Source organism: Scylla paramamosain, chromosome 20 (assembly GCF_035594125.1).
Source record: "Scylla paramamosain isolate STU-SP2022 chromosome 20, ASM3559412v1, whole genome shotgun sequence".
NCBI lineage: Eukaryota > Metazoa > Arthropoda > Malacostraca > Decapoda > Portunidae > Scylla > Scylla paramamosain.
Genome location: NC_087170.1, coordinates 4,634,697 through 4,652,822, shown reverse-complemented (window position 1 = coordinate 4,652,822; position 18,126 = coordinate 4,634,697). Strand labels below are relative to the sequence as shown.

The 18,126-nt window shown below is 36.3% G+C and overlaps 1 protein-coding gene across 1 annotated transcript in view; it reads right to left on the bottom strand.

Annotated features, from left to right (window-relative positions):
* The window catches only part of LOC135110185 (small ribosomal subunit protein bS21m-like), a 21,712-nt gene extending 3,586 nt beyond the window's left edge, over positions 1 to 18,126 (bottom strand). Inside the window, exons 1-3 of the mRNA XM_064022212.1 lie at positions 17,964 to 18,126; positions 6,075 to 6,256; positions 724 to 790 (exon numbers count right to left, since the gene is read on the bottom strand). Coding sequence (XP_063878282.1) covers positions 724 to 790; positions 6,075 to 6,163 — 156 coding nt within the window. The 5' untranslated portion in view covers positions 6,164 to 6,256; positions 17,964 to 18,126. The remainder of the gene's footprint in view (positions 1 to 723; positions 791 to 6,074; positions 6,257 to 17,963) is intronic.

The following is an 18,126-nucleotide window of genomic DNA, read 5'->3' as shown; positions in this document are numbered from 1 at the left end:
CCTGCCCATGACATTTGCTACCTCAACCTTCAAGTGACCAGGAATGAGTGACCTGACCTTGAACTATGGCATGCCAGCTGGATTTGCATGTCAAGGATACTGGGGCAGCAATGCCAAATGTACAAGAAGTCACTCCACCACCTTCAAATTGAAAGCCATTAAAAAATATGTAGTCATAATTATATAACAACTTATAATTTTAGAATAATTAAGGCAAGAATGAAAGATGAGTGAGATCATCATATGCCTGTCAACTGTGAACATGTCGGCAATGTGGGACAAGTACAGCCAATACCCCAAGTACTAAGTCAGGCTAAATTCAATGCAGTGAAAGGGAAAACAGGTATGCAGAAAGTGAACAAAGTAATTCCTCTCAAGTTATCAGAAAAACTAAGATGAATCTATGGACATGTTTTGTCTGACCACCACATAACCATCTGGATCTCTTCAACAGACTGTATTCAATCTACATCAACTTGCAGTGGAGCCTCATAAGGGGAAGCCATATCACATGAAGCAAAAATATAACAAAAACCAGATGGATTATTCAAGATTCAAAATATTCTTGACTCACTGAAGGAGTGAAGAGCCAGTCCAGACTCTAGAGCATTGGAATACGCAGCTGACAGACGTAAGTGATGTTCATTTAGGCCAGAGGTGGAAGAACTATGGTGAAATATTCATAATTGCTACTGTGTTACAAGAAGATAATATGTCACTCACCTGATATGGCTTCTCATAGAACCTTGTTAATCTGTACCGCTCAAAAAGACCTTCTTTTGACATTATCCTGTAAGAGAGAAAGGGAATAATATATTGTTAAAAATCACTTTTATGGAAAGTTTGAGAATACATTTTAATCATCTTAAATAACAAGAAATATTTTACCTTAATTTCTTTTTTGACAGCATATAAAATTTTTCCTACAAATAGACAGTGAAAAAGTAAGCTAAATTACAACTAATTATAAACAATCAAATTAAATGTATGTAAATAAATACAATTATAGTATATAAAAAATAAATGATGAACAGATATGAATGCTGTTATCGATGAATGCAATGTATAAAAGACACTGCTCGATAATAAATGTATTGGTTATCTCTCTGCCAGGTAATGTGAAACATTACCTGACTACAATATGTAGAAAATACTTCTGGTAGCTAGGCTCAAAGTTTTGAAGCAGGATGCACAACAAATCAAGTCAAGTCTCTTAGGTGGCAACAGATTGGTGCCACAACAAGCTCACTAAATGTGAATGACTAAATTGACAGGAAAAATATTACTTGGTATCAGAATCCTCTGAGCTAACTTTTTAATTTTGATGGCTTACAATATTTTTTTAATCATTTGGTAAATCAGGGATAGACCATTGTGGAAGTACATGGTCAGCTGTGCTATACCTAAGCTCCTAATCCATGAGATTTATTTCTTTCCACCTAGGTCACTGTCTCAACGTAAAACTGCAAATGACTGACTGAGCTGGTTTACTCCCAGCCTTGCTCCTCCCCCTCCCTGCCCTGGTGCCACATAGCCTATTATTTTATTTGTTGCTAATTACATCTAATCTATACTATCCTTGTGAAATGTTTATTGTTTAATCACCAATCCATTAATGCCATTTATCTCATTATGGAATATTGTAACGCTCAAAAACTAGTAGAAAACATGACTGAAAAATTCACAATTACACCAACAGATGTAGCGCATCCACACACCCTGCCATGGACATTGCCTAGCCTAACTGTTGTATCTGTCACCCAGCTACATAACACAGCTACAGCTAATTTCATAACATGGATAAACAAGGCCTGAAAATACATATGTGCATAGAATATTTTCAACTTTGAATAACCTGTTTCACCTCAAGCAATATCTGCCAAAACTCATGTTACACCATCTATACTTTTTTTTGTCGGGATGAAGGTATTAACAGAAAACAAAACATATCTCTGTTGTTATTTTTTGCAGTACCATGCCCATCCAGCATTTATCTATTTATTTATTTTTTTATTATGCATTTTATCTATCTACCAAACCAGCAATCCTGCATGGGATGGCACAGACAAAGCACAACACATTCACACATACATATCACTCACATTCAGCCTCATCAGCCACTGATGGAAAGGGCCAGTCTCATAGACCACCCATAAGCACAGCACAGCTGACCAAACACACAGTGTGTGGAATGCATTAGATGAAAAAAGTCGTCAACACTAAAACCCTGCATAAATTTAAGGAAGATTTGTAGATATGGAGACAGGACAACATGAGCATAGCTCTCTTCCTGTATGTTACAACTAGTTAAATACATAAATAGCAAGGTCCCACAGCATACACTAATTTACCCCTGCTCATTCATACCAAGACTGTTCCCTCTCCAATCCTACTACTCCAATCCAATCTACTCCAATCCTGATAACACAGCAGATGCAGGGATACATTACTGTAAATAAAAACTTTTATTTATATTGTTAATGAACACCCAAGATGATCACATAAGTAATAACACATGGTCTGGTCTGTGGCCAGTACTTCATTGTAATTTTTCATAGCTGCATTTCTTCACAATTACACCATTAGTTGGTAGCTTAGCCATCACCATAACACAGTGAAAGAAACAGGGGCAGTCCCTGTATTGACAGTTCCTCATCTGGTACTCAGCCTCTAATTCACTAATACTGCCACATCAACATCAGACTGTTCTTTTTAATATTATACATTCATGTGAATATTACTAATAATTGTTTTTGTGCTCAATGAAGTACTGCTCAACACAGACCATCCAAGACTACTTTGTCACACACCATCAGTTGTCCTTCAATCTGTGTTCACACTCTCACTTGGTAATATGGCTATATAAGACAGCATTTTTTATTCATTCATTTATTTATTAAATTAAATTAAATTAATCAATTATTAATTATTTAACTATATTATTTAATTCTATTTATTTATTTTAATTATTATAATTATTTTTGTTTGTGTATATGCAATTCTAAATACAAGAAGAAAGAGGAATATAATGAATATTGCCATTTCAATGTCAACTCAGCCCACCTGGAAATCATCTCTTATTGAACTGCTCATATTCAAACTGGATTACATCAAAATGAATAGCTGAAAATGCTGGATCACTCTGATAGATTCAACTTGCAATCCTTTATAAGAATAGATTGGCGTCTTCTGAGACACACGACAAAAATAACAAGGATGAACTGTTTGGACAACCCTGTGTGAGACTGCCAGCCTGGTATAAACCTAGATAGACAGATAGATAGCCAGACCTAAACTAGATCTAAAATCACCAGTGAAAAATCACTAACCATGGAGCTACACTGTAATGTTTTTTTTTTTTATATAGTATAATGCATCAAGGATCAAATCTCAGACTTTGTGGTTGAGAGTCTAATATTCTAAACACTCAAGAAGAGGTGATCCCATACTATTTCATTAATCACAGTAGGAAAGCACAAAAAATACCTATTACTATTCTTAATTAAAACTCACATTACCACCAAGCTTCTTCATGTTCCAAAGTTTAAAGAGAAGCAAAATTAAGCCAAACAGAAATTATAAGAATTACCACATATTTTGGTGGATAAGATGACTTTCAGATAAGACAACCCCAAAATTTCAGTCTGAATTTAATGGTTTTACCTGATATCAGTGGTATAAGATGACACCCAAACTGGGTGTGATAACTACAAAAAAAATTATCATGATAATCAATAACAATAATCTTATCAACAATAAGCGATAACTGATAATTAGAGACGTCGCAGTGAGGCTGGTAGATACCTATCAGCGCCAGCATTTTTAATTGTCTCCGATTTCCTGGGGCAAAGGGGTGTCTTAGCTAAATTTGAAATCGATGTGCAGGAAAAGTACAGCATGAATTGCTGCACAAGTGTATCTAAAAATTAAAAACATAACCCTTAATATTAATATACTTACTGGTGTATGATAAGGCTTTGTTAATTGAATTATAAGATAAAACTAAAAATAGGTAATGATTTTTTTTTAAGTAAGTATGAACAGTAAAAATAAAAGGATATTGATTTCGGCTTGTGCATTTTATCTGGGAATGTTGAAAATATCAGATATCACTGACACGTCCTGTATATGAAATCAGTGAAATAAAAAAAAGAACAGCACCGGTGGCGGACGTACGACATACTTATCTTGATCATGATTCTTCAGTTAAAGAAAGTGCCGCGCGCCGTTAGGAAGGAGTGTAAAGTGTAAAGAATAGCCTCTCAGTTCTGCCGATACAAAGGCCTTTACTTTGCTTTACTATATCCAGAATAGGGTATAGCTCGTTCTTTCAGTAATTTTCTTAATTCCGCTGTAGTCCATGATTGTGGCGGTGATGTATCCATTGTGCAGGGTAGTCGAGTAAGCGTAGTCCTGTGTTTTTTGGTTTGCTCGCTGCCCAAGTACCCGAGGATAGTGATCGTACCGCAAAAATAAAGTCTCTGATACAAAATTATATTTTCTTTACATTAAATGGATTTGCCTGTTGTTTAGTACATGAAAATGCAAGTATATATTAGTATACTTCCATTGAGGTCAGTAGAAAATTACAGATTGCCTGCCTTGATACACTTATAGGCTCTTTTAAGAATATTATCTGAAATTATGAATAGGGGCTCAAACAATGTCATGTGCTGTCAGTTATCACGAAATTAATTGACTTAAAATTCAGACGCATTACTGTGCAACAATATACCTTTGTAAGCATGTAAAACCTTGCCCCAAAAAGTATTTATTTTCCGGCGAGAATTAAAAATTCTGGCGCTATCTGGTATCAAAACGCTCTGTGACGTCTCTAATTGGCAATAAATTTATCACCCAATAACTGATAACTGATAAACAAATAAATCCAAAATTCCAATACTAGTAATAATAATATTGATATTGAGTAACAAAATTGATAAATCCAAATCTTTATTTTTATCTTTATCTTAGAAAACTTACAAAAATCTTAGAAAAATTCAAATTCAATGTTTATCCTGTCTCTTCACTAATGAAAAGTACTGTTTTCAGTAAAATAACTACATTTGATTTTGAACATATTCATGTTCCAAAAACTAAAATTATCAATTATTGCTGATTTTCAACCAAAAGTATCAGCAATACCAATGATTCGATAATGCAGGAAAAATAATTATCTGATAATCAATAAATCGATATCATGATAGTGCCCACCCATCCCCAAACTACCAAACCATCAGTGTTGAAGGTCAGTAGCTGTACTACATTAAATTTTGTTTACACACTTTTCAATGGGAATATATTTCAGTGCATTTTCTCAAAATGGATTCTTATTTTACTTATTTTTATCTTTATCTTAGAAAACTTACAAAAAATCTTAGAAAAAATTCAAATTCAATGTTTATCCTATCTCTTCACTAATGAAAAGTACCATTTTCAGTAAAATAACTACATTTGATTTTGATCATACTCATGTTCCAAAATCTAAAATTATCTATTATTGCTAGTTTGCAACCAAAAGTATCGGCAATACCAATGAATCGATAACGCAGGAAAAATAATTATCTGATAATCAATAAATTGATATCATAATAACACCCACCCACACCCAAACTACCAAACCACCAATAGTGAAGGTCAGTAGCTGTACTACATTAAATTTTGTTTACACGCTTTTCAATGGGAATATACTTCAGTGTATTTTCTCAAAATGGATTCTTATTTTACTATGTCTAATTTCTCCAAAAGTCGTAATATAAGGTTATTTATTTACAATGTCATTTTGCGTAAAATTTTAAGGTCGTTGTTTTTTATATCTGGCGTACAGGGCAACTCACTTTTTTGTATTTTCTTGGGATGATTCAAGTGTCATCTTACACGCCAAAATACACGTTGGATTGTTTTGCTTTTCTACAGGGCTAAAAGCATGAATGTGTATGGGAATGTGTGGTGCTTTGTCTGGATCATCCTGTGGGACTGCTGGCCTGGTACATAGATAGATAGATAGATGCTTTTCATCAAATCCTTGTAAGCAGAGCAGCAAGGCACCACATGTACAGCAGAGGTCTCCTCACCTGTTGATGACACGCATGCCTTCATCCACATTGTTGTTCTTCACCAGCACTGTCCGAGCCACAAACTGTGCATGTGTTCTGAACCCCATGGCTGCTGCTGCTGCTGCTGCTGCTCCCCACCTCACTCACACACCAGCTCACAAGGTTTCCACAGCACACACAGCCAGTCACCACAATGCTCTCTGTCAAACAATACTGGTGTTAGTGACTGTCATTATAGAGGTTGTAAAAATCTTATATACCCTAGCCTAGCACAGCCCAGCCCTTGGATGGAAATGCTAATGTTCCTTCAATACTATATTTATGGATATAACCCAAGCCTACTAATTTCTAGAAAAAAATATGATGCTTCATTAGATCATGATCTAATCAATGAAAAGATCAGCAGTGAAATTAGTGTACTGATTTAATCAAAACTTAACCTTACCTAATCTAACCTCACACATGGGTGAAAACACTAATGTTATTTCAATATTATACATGATTACAATGTAGGCTTGTATTCAAATAACATTATCATTTTCATCCAATAAATAGGTAGGCTTAAATTAATTACAGTATTATGGAAATAACCTTAGCCTAATCATTTTGAGACTATTTATTTCTGGACAAAATATAATGCCTTTTCAAATTGTGACCTAGTCAATGAAAAGATCAGCAGTGAAATTTGTGCATTGAATTAATCTAACTTAACATAACCTAATCTGTGGATGAAAATGCCATTGTTACTTCTATATTATCCATGATTACAATCAAATGCTACTTTCCACACTGTCTGCTGGTAAAAAATTTTGAACAATATTGAAATAACATTGGTATTTTCACTAGAAAGTTAGGTTATATATACATTAATTCAGTTCATTAATTTCACTGCTGATTCCTTCACTGTGTCCATCACAGTTTGAAAAGGCAGCATATGTTGCCCAGAAATAAATAAATTCACTGCTGATTCCTTCACTGTGTCCATCACAATTTGGAAAGGCAGCGTATGTTGCCCAGAAATAAATAATGTCTTCAAAATAGTTAGCTAAGATCAATTCAATAATTGAATAATATTGAAGTAACATCAGCACTTTCATCCAAGGTTGAGGTTAAGTTTAGGTTATTTAATTCTGCACATCTATTTAATTACTGATCCCTTCATTGTGTACCTTGCAAGTGAAAAGAGCATCATATCTTTTTGCCTTGAAATAAACAACCAGTCAGGAAATTAAGCTAAGGCTATTTCCATAATCCCCCAATAATATATAGAATATGCAATCTATTAAAGACAACTCCAATGGAAAATGGAGAAGAATGGATGGGAGTAAAGAAAGGTCAGGAATTGGCTTCAGAATGGTGTAACCCTATTATAGAGAATTATCAAATAGACTTTATATTCTCTTATTTCTCTTCCTCTAACCATAACAAAATCAGGGACCTGGTGGTAACTCATGATTTCCAGATAAGGACAAAAAATCAGTGAAATCTGGCTTCTTAATGTAAAACTGGACAATACTGAAACAACAGCATTTTCATTGAGAGGTTAGGTTAGGTTTAGACCGCTTTATTGTGTAGATTTTTATTATTATTATTATTAAACATAACGGAGAAGGCAGAGTGGGACGAGCGCAAGCGCTATAAGTTGCCAGATGACAACCCCCACCCACCTTGACCGTAGAAAGAAGAAAGGAAAAGCAATTAGCACAATAGTAGGATGAAATCAGAGCAGGAGGAGAAAATAGGTTAAACAATTATAAAGAACACCTCAATGAACTGAGAATTATTAAAACTCTCAAAAAAATTCAACAAAAAAAATCAAGGGGCATCATACTTTGCCCAAAAAATAAACATTGAAGAAGCATCATATTTTACTAAAAAAATAAAGTGTTTGGAAATTAGCAGGCTAAATTTATGCCACAGCACTAGTTCTGGTGGCTATTACTGTTCCATCATGAAACACCAACTGTTCTTGCAGTTGTTAATGTATCACAGTTTTTTGATGAGGGAGCAATATCTATAAGTTTCTCCAAAAAACTTCCCACTTCTATTCCACTCTCCTCCTTTAGAATTCAAGAACGCTTTAGGTCTCTGGTTCACATGGGTGGTTGTTATCGCAATAAATTATAGTGATAATTTATCGCAATACGATATTGGGTTATCAGTTATCCAGTAATAATTTTGCCCACATTATCTATTGATCGGTATCACCAATACTTTTGGTTCCAAACTATCAATAATCAATAATTTAAGTTTTTGGAATATGAGCATGTTGAAGTTTTAAACTTTCAGAATCAAATGTAGTTATTTTACTTAAAACAGTACTTTTCATTAGTGAAGAGACAGGATAAATCTTGAATTTGATATTTTTTCTAAGATGTTTTCTAAGTTTTCTAAAATAAAGATAAAAATAAAGATTTGGGTTTCTCATCTTTTTTTAAGATATTAGTTATCGCTAGTATCAGAATTTTGGATTTATCTATTTATCCGTGATCAATTAAATTTATTACCAGTTATCAATTATTGGTTATCACCAATAAGATTTGCGTTCTCAATTTATCAGTTATTGTGATCAATTTTTTCATTATCGTGTCCAGCCATGCTGATTCATTACCAAGTGGTATTTAACCAATACAAGGATTATGCGATAATTTTCTCAAAACCAGGTCAAGGAAGATTTAGGTTAGGTATAATAGTAAAAAGGAGAAACGAAGACAAACCCTATGATTAATATGTAGTACGGGTGGATGAGACAGCCAATCAGAGCTAGCCAGGTCTGGCAGAGGAAGATGCAGAAGGGATGTGACTCAAGGCATTGTATTAGTCTCTTGCTCTTTTTCTGGCTCCATCTTGCAGACAGGGCAGACCTCCCTGTTCCTACCTTCTGTGCTAAGGCACATGGTCTATCCAGTGCTCCCAACCCTCCAACAGACAAAGCACGTCTGGATGGCAACAATGGCCATAACAGAGGATTGGTTACAGTGGCATCCACCATGACATCTACAGAGGCAACAATGGCCATAACAGAGTGGAGTATACAGTGGCATCTACTGTGGCTACAGTGGCATAGAGGTAATGGCCCGTCACGACAGCAGCTACCACAGTCACCAACTTCCCTCCCTTGACACAGCCATAACCACCATTGCCACTTGACCCTTCTCTGCTGGGGTTGATGCCTACCATAGCCTTGTGGAACACCAGAGCTGGCATCATGGACCCAACCCACCACCATTCTCCAACACACATCTAAGCACTATCAGGATTCCTGTGTCTCCTGTTAGGTAAGTTAGAAGGAGTTCTGGTCACCATCCACAGTGGTAATAGTTAGGTAGAGTCATTCCCCCTCAGCTTGGTTGCTTAGGGCTTCCTACCTAATCAGAAGCTAATTATATTTCTGTATTTCTTTATTTTTGTAAAGTAAACTATCAAAATCATCAACTTATTATTTTCTCATCATCTCTGCCTTGGCAGTGAAACTTCTGATTTGGTTGTCTGGTTGACAATTTCTAACATATGACTGGATAAGCCAGCACAATTAAGAGCTATGATGAAGGGAACCAAGGAAATAACCTTAGCCTAATTTCCAGGACAACTTTATTTGTGGACTATATATATATATATATATATATATATATATATATATATATATATATATATATATATATATATATATATATATATATATATATATATATATATTTTTTTTTTGTTTTTTGTTTTTTTTCTTCACATTGTGATCTACACAATGAAGGAATAAGCATTCAAATTAATAAACTGAATGAACATACAGTAAACCCTCACTTTATCAATCTAAGTGGGGTTAAACCACTGACAATAAAGGTGAAAATTAGAAAAAAACAGTGGTCAGATTCCCCCCTCTCCCACACCGAACTTCATTTGGTATATGAGGGGGGGAAGTTCAGTATACAAAAATGAACCTCATATAATATAAATTTTGGTAACTTCTGGATTGGATGTAAATTATATAGTACATACTTTATTTTGGTATAAATAAAACAATCTTTTGGAAAAATATTTTTACTGTGGTCAAGTAAACAATACATTATAAACAAACAAGTAAACAAAATTACATACCTACTACACATACAATACTTATGGCAAAAAAAGGCATGGTCTTCTTGAGAGTGAACCATTTCAGCCAAAAGTATCAGTCCCTGCCCGGACATCACCACATCCCTCAGCTTCACGCCACTGACTCATAGCCTCCCCTCGGCATGCCTTGGGACTTGTTGGAGAGCAGTAACCTGCCGCAACTTTTTCTCTATTCTGGTGTATTACAGTAATCCCTCGCCATATCACAGTTCACTTATCGCTCCGGAGCCTCAGTACATCGCAGATTTTTCTATACATAAATTTATATCATGGACTCCTCAGTATATCATAGGTTTCTGTGGCTGATAGGTATTTATATTTTTTTTTTTAGATTTTAATTATTCCTATGGTAAAACAAGCATTTTCTATCCTAAAAATGAATAAATTAATAAATAATAATACACTATTGTAATTCATAGAGGTGAAACTCTATACCCTTGATTCAACTTACTGTATATTTCAGTTGATAAGACAACTTTCAGATAAGATGATCCCCAAATTTGGTTGGAATTTAATGGTTTTTAGCTGATAATGGTGGTATAAGATGACAGCCAAACTACCAAACTATCTGTGGTGAAGTTTAGGTCAGTGAGCACCAGACAACTGAGAATGATATACCAGTAAAATGAATAAAATATTTTCATCTTCAAGCACAAAACTAAACCCAAAATAAAATTCCCACCTTTTTTTGTACATTTTTCTGAAAAGGATTATGAACAAAGATGGTGTAAAATTATGGATAGGCAATGTCCTCCAAGATCAGTTTTCCTAAACATAAACAAACCATTGCCTTGCCTGTGTGTGTTTGGGTGTAAGCCATGATCTTCATTACATCATCATCACCTACACTGTTCAGTACTGCACAGCTAATCACCATCATCATCATCAATCTAGTTCAGTGGTTCTCAACCAGGGGAGCATGCCTCCCTGTGGGGGCATGGACACTTTCCCAGGGCGGGCACAAGCACAGGATGGAGAGGAAAAATAAATTAATAAATAAAAATAAAGATAAATAAAAAATAAATCATTAAATAAATAATAACAATAAAATAATAATAACAACAATAATAATAAAATAATAATAACAATAATGATGATGATGATGATGATGATGATGATGATGATGATGATGATGATGATGATGATGATGATAATAATAATAATAATAATAATAATAATAATAATAATAATAATAATAATAATAATAATAATAGTGTGGGCCAATACAATAATAGCCTAGCCAAGGGCTATCCATTTATCTATCTATCTATCTGTCTGATTCTGCCTATTTATCTATGGTGGCAGAGTTGGGGAGTGGGTTGAGTGGGTGGCACAGGGAGGAGGTGGGGGGCCCCCAACTGCATTCAACCAGCTTTGGGGACCCCAGCTTGCAAAAGGTTGAGAGTCCCTGACCTAGCTGTAGTACCTTCACAGCTGAGTGTACAAAATTTATTTATCTGTTTTATACATAAGGATGTGTCTAAAAGTAAAAGTGTTTAAGAGTGTAGGAAAGGTTTGTAAGATTGTGGGAAGAGTTTATAAAAGCCTAAATATATAAAAATAATAAAATAAATAAAAAAAAATACACAACAGTATTGTTTCTACTTCACTGATTTTCACCTATCAGGGGAGGTTTTGGAATGTAACACCCACAATAGTCATTGCATTGCGCAATAACATCTTGTGATAATTCATTGTTTGCTAATATGACTAAAATGAAAGAGTATTCATCTGAGGCTATTGCACAGGTCATGAGTCTCAAGGAAACAGGTCATTCAGTTAGAGGATTAAGTGAAGAGTCGGTAGTATCCAGGACAATTCAAGTATTGGTGGTTCAGGGAGAAAGGGAGTCATGATATGCCTCAACCTAAAAAATGATCTGGGCAACCCAGAGGGGTGTTACTGTCTTAAAGTGTCCAGTGGTTTTGATATCATACTCTACTGCACACATTAAGACAGTAACAGCCTTCTTATTTGTCTTCCAGAGGCACCCAGACTGCTTTAGGTTGAGGAATATCACAATTCCCTTCCTCCCTGAACTGCTGTGACCAACATTTGACTTCTGGATACTGCCAACTGTTCAGTTATTCCTCTAGCTGAATGACCTGCTTCCTTGAGGCCCATGTGAAGAATAGTCTTAGATGAATACGCTTTTCTTTTAGCCATATTAGCAAACAAAATGAATTATCACAAGATGTTATTGTGCAATAATATGCCAGGATGCAGAAAAAGTTGCAACAAGTTACTGCCCTCCAATGAGCCCCAAGGCACGCTGAGGGTAGGCTATGAGTCAGTGGCATGAAGCTGAGGGATGTGGTAATGTCCTGGCAGGAGCTGATACTTTTGGCTAAAATGGTTCACTCTCAAGAGGACCATGCTTTTTCCCCATAAGTATCAGACCCTCCAGCTAAAGGTTCCAGCACTCATGACTTGTACTGTGCTTACATATATGCATACATACAGGCACAACAACCTTCCACTTCAACTGCCACTGTGGGACTGAGACAGAGGCAGTGTGTGTGGGTGCAGTGTGCACTTACCACCACCTTCAACACCCACACTCTCCCTCCCTTCTTCCCTCCCACCCTCACTCATTCCCCCGCTGCTGCCACTGCTACTAACCTGACGTTCCACCTCATTTACCAACCTTTACTCAATAAATCAAATAGATGGTCAGTAGGCCATATTATGTTCAATAAATGTGAAATTCACTTTAACAGAGTTCAATATCCTGAATAAATCCTAAGCTAACCTAAGCTAGCCCTCTCCTAGAAAATGCAATATTATTTCAAAATTATCCACAATGAGTCTTGAGATGCATGTAATATGATAGTATGATGGGATGAGAGCAACAAGCTAGATGACAATACTGCAAAGCTTTGAGTTCTCACATGAATTACTTTGATGAGGGTCTTTCCCTCATAAGTCATTTTTGCATCTTTCAAACTGTCATAATCATAGATAATAACAGAAAACTACCCAAGAAAAGATAGGAAGAAAATCTTGTAGAACTCAAATAGACATTGACAAAAAAATCTGTTTCCATAGGCTACAGAGATGACTAGTCAGGTGTTTTTTTCCCATTGGTGATGTAGAAACCAAGTTAAACCATCACTATGATCATGAAAACACTCTTGAAAACCACAACAGCATTCAGTCAAGTCTGTCTGAAGGTAAGACAGCAAGGAATTGGAAGAATACATTACCATTCGACCATTTTTCCTATCTTCTCTGATTTCCTTCATTGTATGTTTCCTGTCAGTACTCCTAGGCATAGAACAACATTTCCTGCATTTTTCATCCCATACAGATATCAAATTACCAATGGATTAAGATGTAAAAATGCAAAAATATGAAGGTAAGTAAAGAAAATTTGCTTTAGAATAAAGTTTGCTTTGGTTAAAAAGTTTTTTTTTATTGATTTTAGCATTTTCTTCATAATTAGTGCTTGGTTTGTCCTGTTTTCTTTATATGTTAATAACTTTACCATTCACTTTACAAGTGCAGTCACTTCAGGTAATAAATATTAAATTAATTGCCCGTGGAACAATGGCAATTCTTATTTGTCTCACCAGATTTCATTTTGAGTATTCTCAACTGTATGTATATGCACTGGAAATTTATCACAATGCCGCTAGTGATATTTGCAATCTTATCCGTATTGCCCCATTTGACATTAAATCAACTATATATCCACTGAGTGATGCTGTGTTTGGACGTGTGTGTTCTTCTGCAAAGAGTGATCTCTGTGAATGAAGACAATGCCAAGGACTAATAAAAAAATACTCGATTAATTCAGCCAATCATAGCACTTTATTTCATCAGAGAAGGAAGAAGCAGCCTGAATCTGAATCAGTCTGAGGAAGATATCTAAATGCACTGCATGTACATTTCATTATATGTGAGTATTGCCCAATTTCACAAAAATACTCAAGATTCCCAGACTTTCTTTACATAAACACTGTTCTTTCATGAGTGTGATGACTGTACCCTGCGAAAAGAAGGCCAGAAAGGGAAGGTGAATGCTGACCTGTTGGGACAGTTTTTTTTTTTCTTTTAGTTAGAACTATTTATAGCTAGATTAGGTTAGGTTATGTTAGGTTAAGTTAGATTAGTTTAGGTTTAGTTACATTAGGGTAGGTTTGGTTTATAATTCTTCAAGACTAATTTGGTACTTTTTGGGGCACTGGCTATAACTGTCCATGCTGTTGCTCCCTCATTCCACCTTTTCACCCCATTGTGACCACAACTGTCCAAGCATGTGCTTGTGAGAGCAGCAGTAGAGATCCTCTTTTGGCCTCTTTTTCCATAAAAGATCTTTACACTGTAAACTACTTAATTTTTTTCTTGATTGTGCAGAGCACAAGTGTGGAAAGCTGGAATACTTTCCATGGCGATAGAGTGATCAGGAATGAATGATCTGACCTGGACCCACAGCAGGCCAGCTGGGCATGGTCTGGGGGAGTCATGTGTCAAGGACACTGGAGTAGCAACATCACATGACCTGAACGCATTGCCAAGTATACCAGAAGACATACAGATTTGTTCTTCCATCTTCAAATAAAAAAAAACATTCAATAAACCATGGAGTCATACAAAAAATTAAAATTTTTGATAAATTAAGGCAAAGGATGAGAGAGAGAGAGAGAGAGAGAGAGAGAGAGAGAGAGAGAGAGAGAGAGAGAGAGAGAGAGAGAGAGAGAGAGAGAGAGAGAGAGAGAGAGAGAGATCGCCATGTGCCTGTTGAGTGCAAACATGACAACAATGCGAGACAGGTACTGCCAATGCTGCAAGTAACAAGATAATTTATAAGAGTTATATATGGTTAAATTTGGTTTAACACCTAACAGTTCCATGGTGTGAGACCAGTGGAACATTCCATGGCGAGTGATCAAGTTGCATAGCTGTAAACAGCAACACAATATTGTGTTGTCTTTGAGGACGAAAATATTTCTGGTCGATTTTGGCATTTTTTGTACTAATCTGTTAGTCATTTTTATTGTAAATCAGCAGTTCCATGGAAGAGGCAGTCAAAAGAGAGATTTGCATAGGAAACACTTATAAGGTTAATCTAAAAACACAGAAAAAAATATTTTCGTCCCCAACTTGAATACGCAAGGAATTTAATATTTACCCTTGGGGTGACCATGTTAACATTCTACCACTGTGGGGAACTACTCCAAAATGTGTCACCATCAGCTCCGAAAAGTATATGCTCATCTTGAAGATTTTTCAACTTCTACTAAATTTTCTTTCTGCCTTTTCTTTGGTATTTTTTTACTCTTTCACCAGTCTCAACATGACTTTCCTTATCCTTCTCATAAGTATTTTGAACCCTATATATACCCACTGCAGATTATTTCTAATGCTGACAGCAATTTTCAAAGACATCTGTTTTTGGGGAAAGCAGGCTTGCTTGCTCCAATGACAACACTGAAGTGACACACCCACACATGTGATAAATAGGTGGGCTGGTGATAAATAGGTGATAAATCGCACATGTGATAAATAGGTGGGCTCATCTTTACCAGGTTCCCTGGTAAAGATGAGTTTGTTTGTGCTTGCGTATGTCATATTTGCTGCACAAGCATGAAATTATTCCCGGTGATTGGTTCTTTTGTATAAGGTAGTTGCTGGCCAATTAAAAATACAGAATCAATTTAGTCAATCACAGTGTTTTATTTTACCCTGAGGAGAGAGGAGCTCAATTTGAAATACTTGAATTAGTCTGAGGAAGATGTCAGTCTGTGGTGATTATTGCCTAGATTATTTCCCATGCATTGCCATATTTTATGAAGATTATGACACATCTATACAGTTTCTTCGAGAACATGGTATTCTTCCCGGCGTTGTGGAATGCCCCAAGTGTCACAGACAGTGTAAATACAGGGAGGTCCCAGCATCCATTAAATGAGAAACTGATGATATGAGATGTGTAAATTAGGGACTTTTTTTTTATACGAACCCAAAAATCCAACGATACAAGCTTCAGTCTGAGGCAAGTAAAATTAAAAAGTTTAAAATGCATGCCTTCCTGCATCCTCTTGCGAACACATTCAGTCATATACAATGATTCAGATGCACAGAAACACATCTGTGAGCACTGGAAGACACTTTGTGCAGGCTGCACTACTCTATCTCCCCAGGGCCCTCAACGTTGACTTATTCAGTTAATCTGGATATCACATCCACATTACATGGACAAAAATCACATTTCATAGAGAAGGGTTCAGTGGCCTTGACGTAAACATAAAAAATTTGGAGGGCACGTGTCTTGTATGGCTGTAATAGCACTCAGGAGTGTGGAGAAATTTGATATTTTCTAAATCCAGAGAGTTCTGCACCAGTCAAGAGTAAACATTGAAGTGATTTTCTTTTGTTTATAACTGGGGTTTGTGGGTAGCCTCATATTAGGATTTCATGGTATCTATACACCAGATCCCTCCAATCATGCACCGCCACTTGCTAGGTCATTTGTGCAGGCACCAATTACAGCTCTCCATGGTAAGTTCATTTACACTTTTCATTTGTTTTAGGGACACATCAGGCGTTATAATAGAGGCTCACTGTCATTTATTAATATGGCAACCCAGTGGAGCTAGGTGAAGAGAAAAGTGCCAGTGTTTGGGAGGAGAAAAACTCACTATGTGGGTTATTTAGCCTCAGCTATGTTTAAGATGCAGCATGGAGACATGAAGAAGAAGTTTCATGTCTTTATCAACAAAGCCACTAAACTGTACCCACCACCATCAGTCCGAGAATATCAATTCCACACCGTTAAGGCATAACGTATAATTTTTTAAGCTCCCTCGTTAAGTTAGGTTATGCTAGGTTAGATTAGATTAGGTTAGGTTAACGTCGTAGCAAGGGGGGTCCAGGGGAAGCACAGCCCCACCAGCTAAATTAGGTTAACATCCTAGCGAGGGAGGTGTCTAGGGTAGAAAGGTTAGGGCTAGGATAGGTTGGGGAAATTCAAAATATTAAGGTAAATTTCCTTAGAGTTTTTTTTTTTTTTTTTATGATCATATTTCACCTATTTTTCATCACCCCCAAAACCCCTGATTCCCCACAGGCCCCCAAGCTTGTTTGAGGGGTTAGGGGAGGGAATGGGGAGGACCTCTTATCAAGAAATACCACTTGTTCTTATCGACATCTCCACTGATGAAGGAGGGCTTGACAACAAATGAGGAAGCAACTTCGTATGCATTTCTTAGCACTGCCAGTTAGGTTAGGTTAGGCGAGGTTAGCTTGGTTAGATTGTTAGTTTAGTAAGGTTACATTAGATTGGTTTCACTAGGTTGGTTTAGGTGGTGCATGACAGCCAGCTGACAGCCACATGCAAGTGGTGGCCGGTCCTCTCGGGTGGAACATTGTAAATGTTAATGTTGTGGTATTTATTAATTCTGTGAGGATGAAAATATTTTTCTGGTAGGTTTCAGTCTGCTATGTATTAATCTCCTTTTCGTTTATATCACAAACCAGTTTCTGAGAGGATGGGGTGTCGCGGTGTGTAAAAAATAAAAACGAATGATTTGCGGTAAAGCAACATGCTAATTTCTTAAAAAAAAAAATAAATAAATAAATAAGCCGAAAACAAACAAAAAAAAAAGTTTCGTCTGGAAGAGAGAGACTGATTAAGGAGTACAAATTTACCTCTTCCTTTTTTGCATCTGGAATTAACCAACCACTTTCTGTTGTTCTCTAGTACTTTGATAGCTGGAAGATTCAACAGCGACTCGGTAGGAAAAGAAGACTTTCATGAAGCTAAGAATGGTCCAGGCATTTGAGAATACTGACCTTATTCACACCAACTCGGCCTTTCACCGTCTCAATTCTGCTGTGTTCTGTGCCGCCAAGGATCCGCACACTCAGCCGCAGAGCCAATCTCTCTCTTTCCTTTTGTAGTCAGGTGTGTGTATGTGTGTGTGTGTGTGTGTGGATTGGCCGGCTGGGTCTTGAT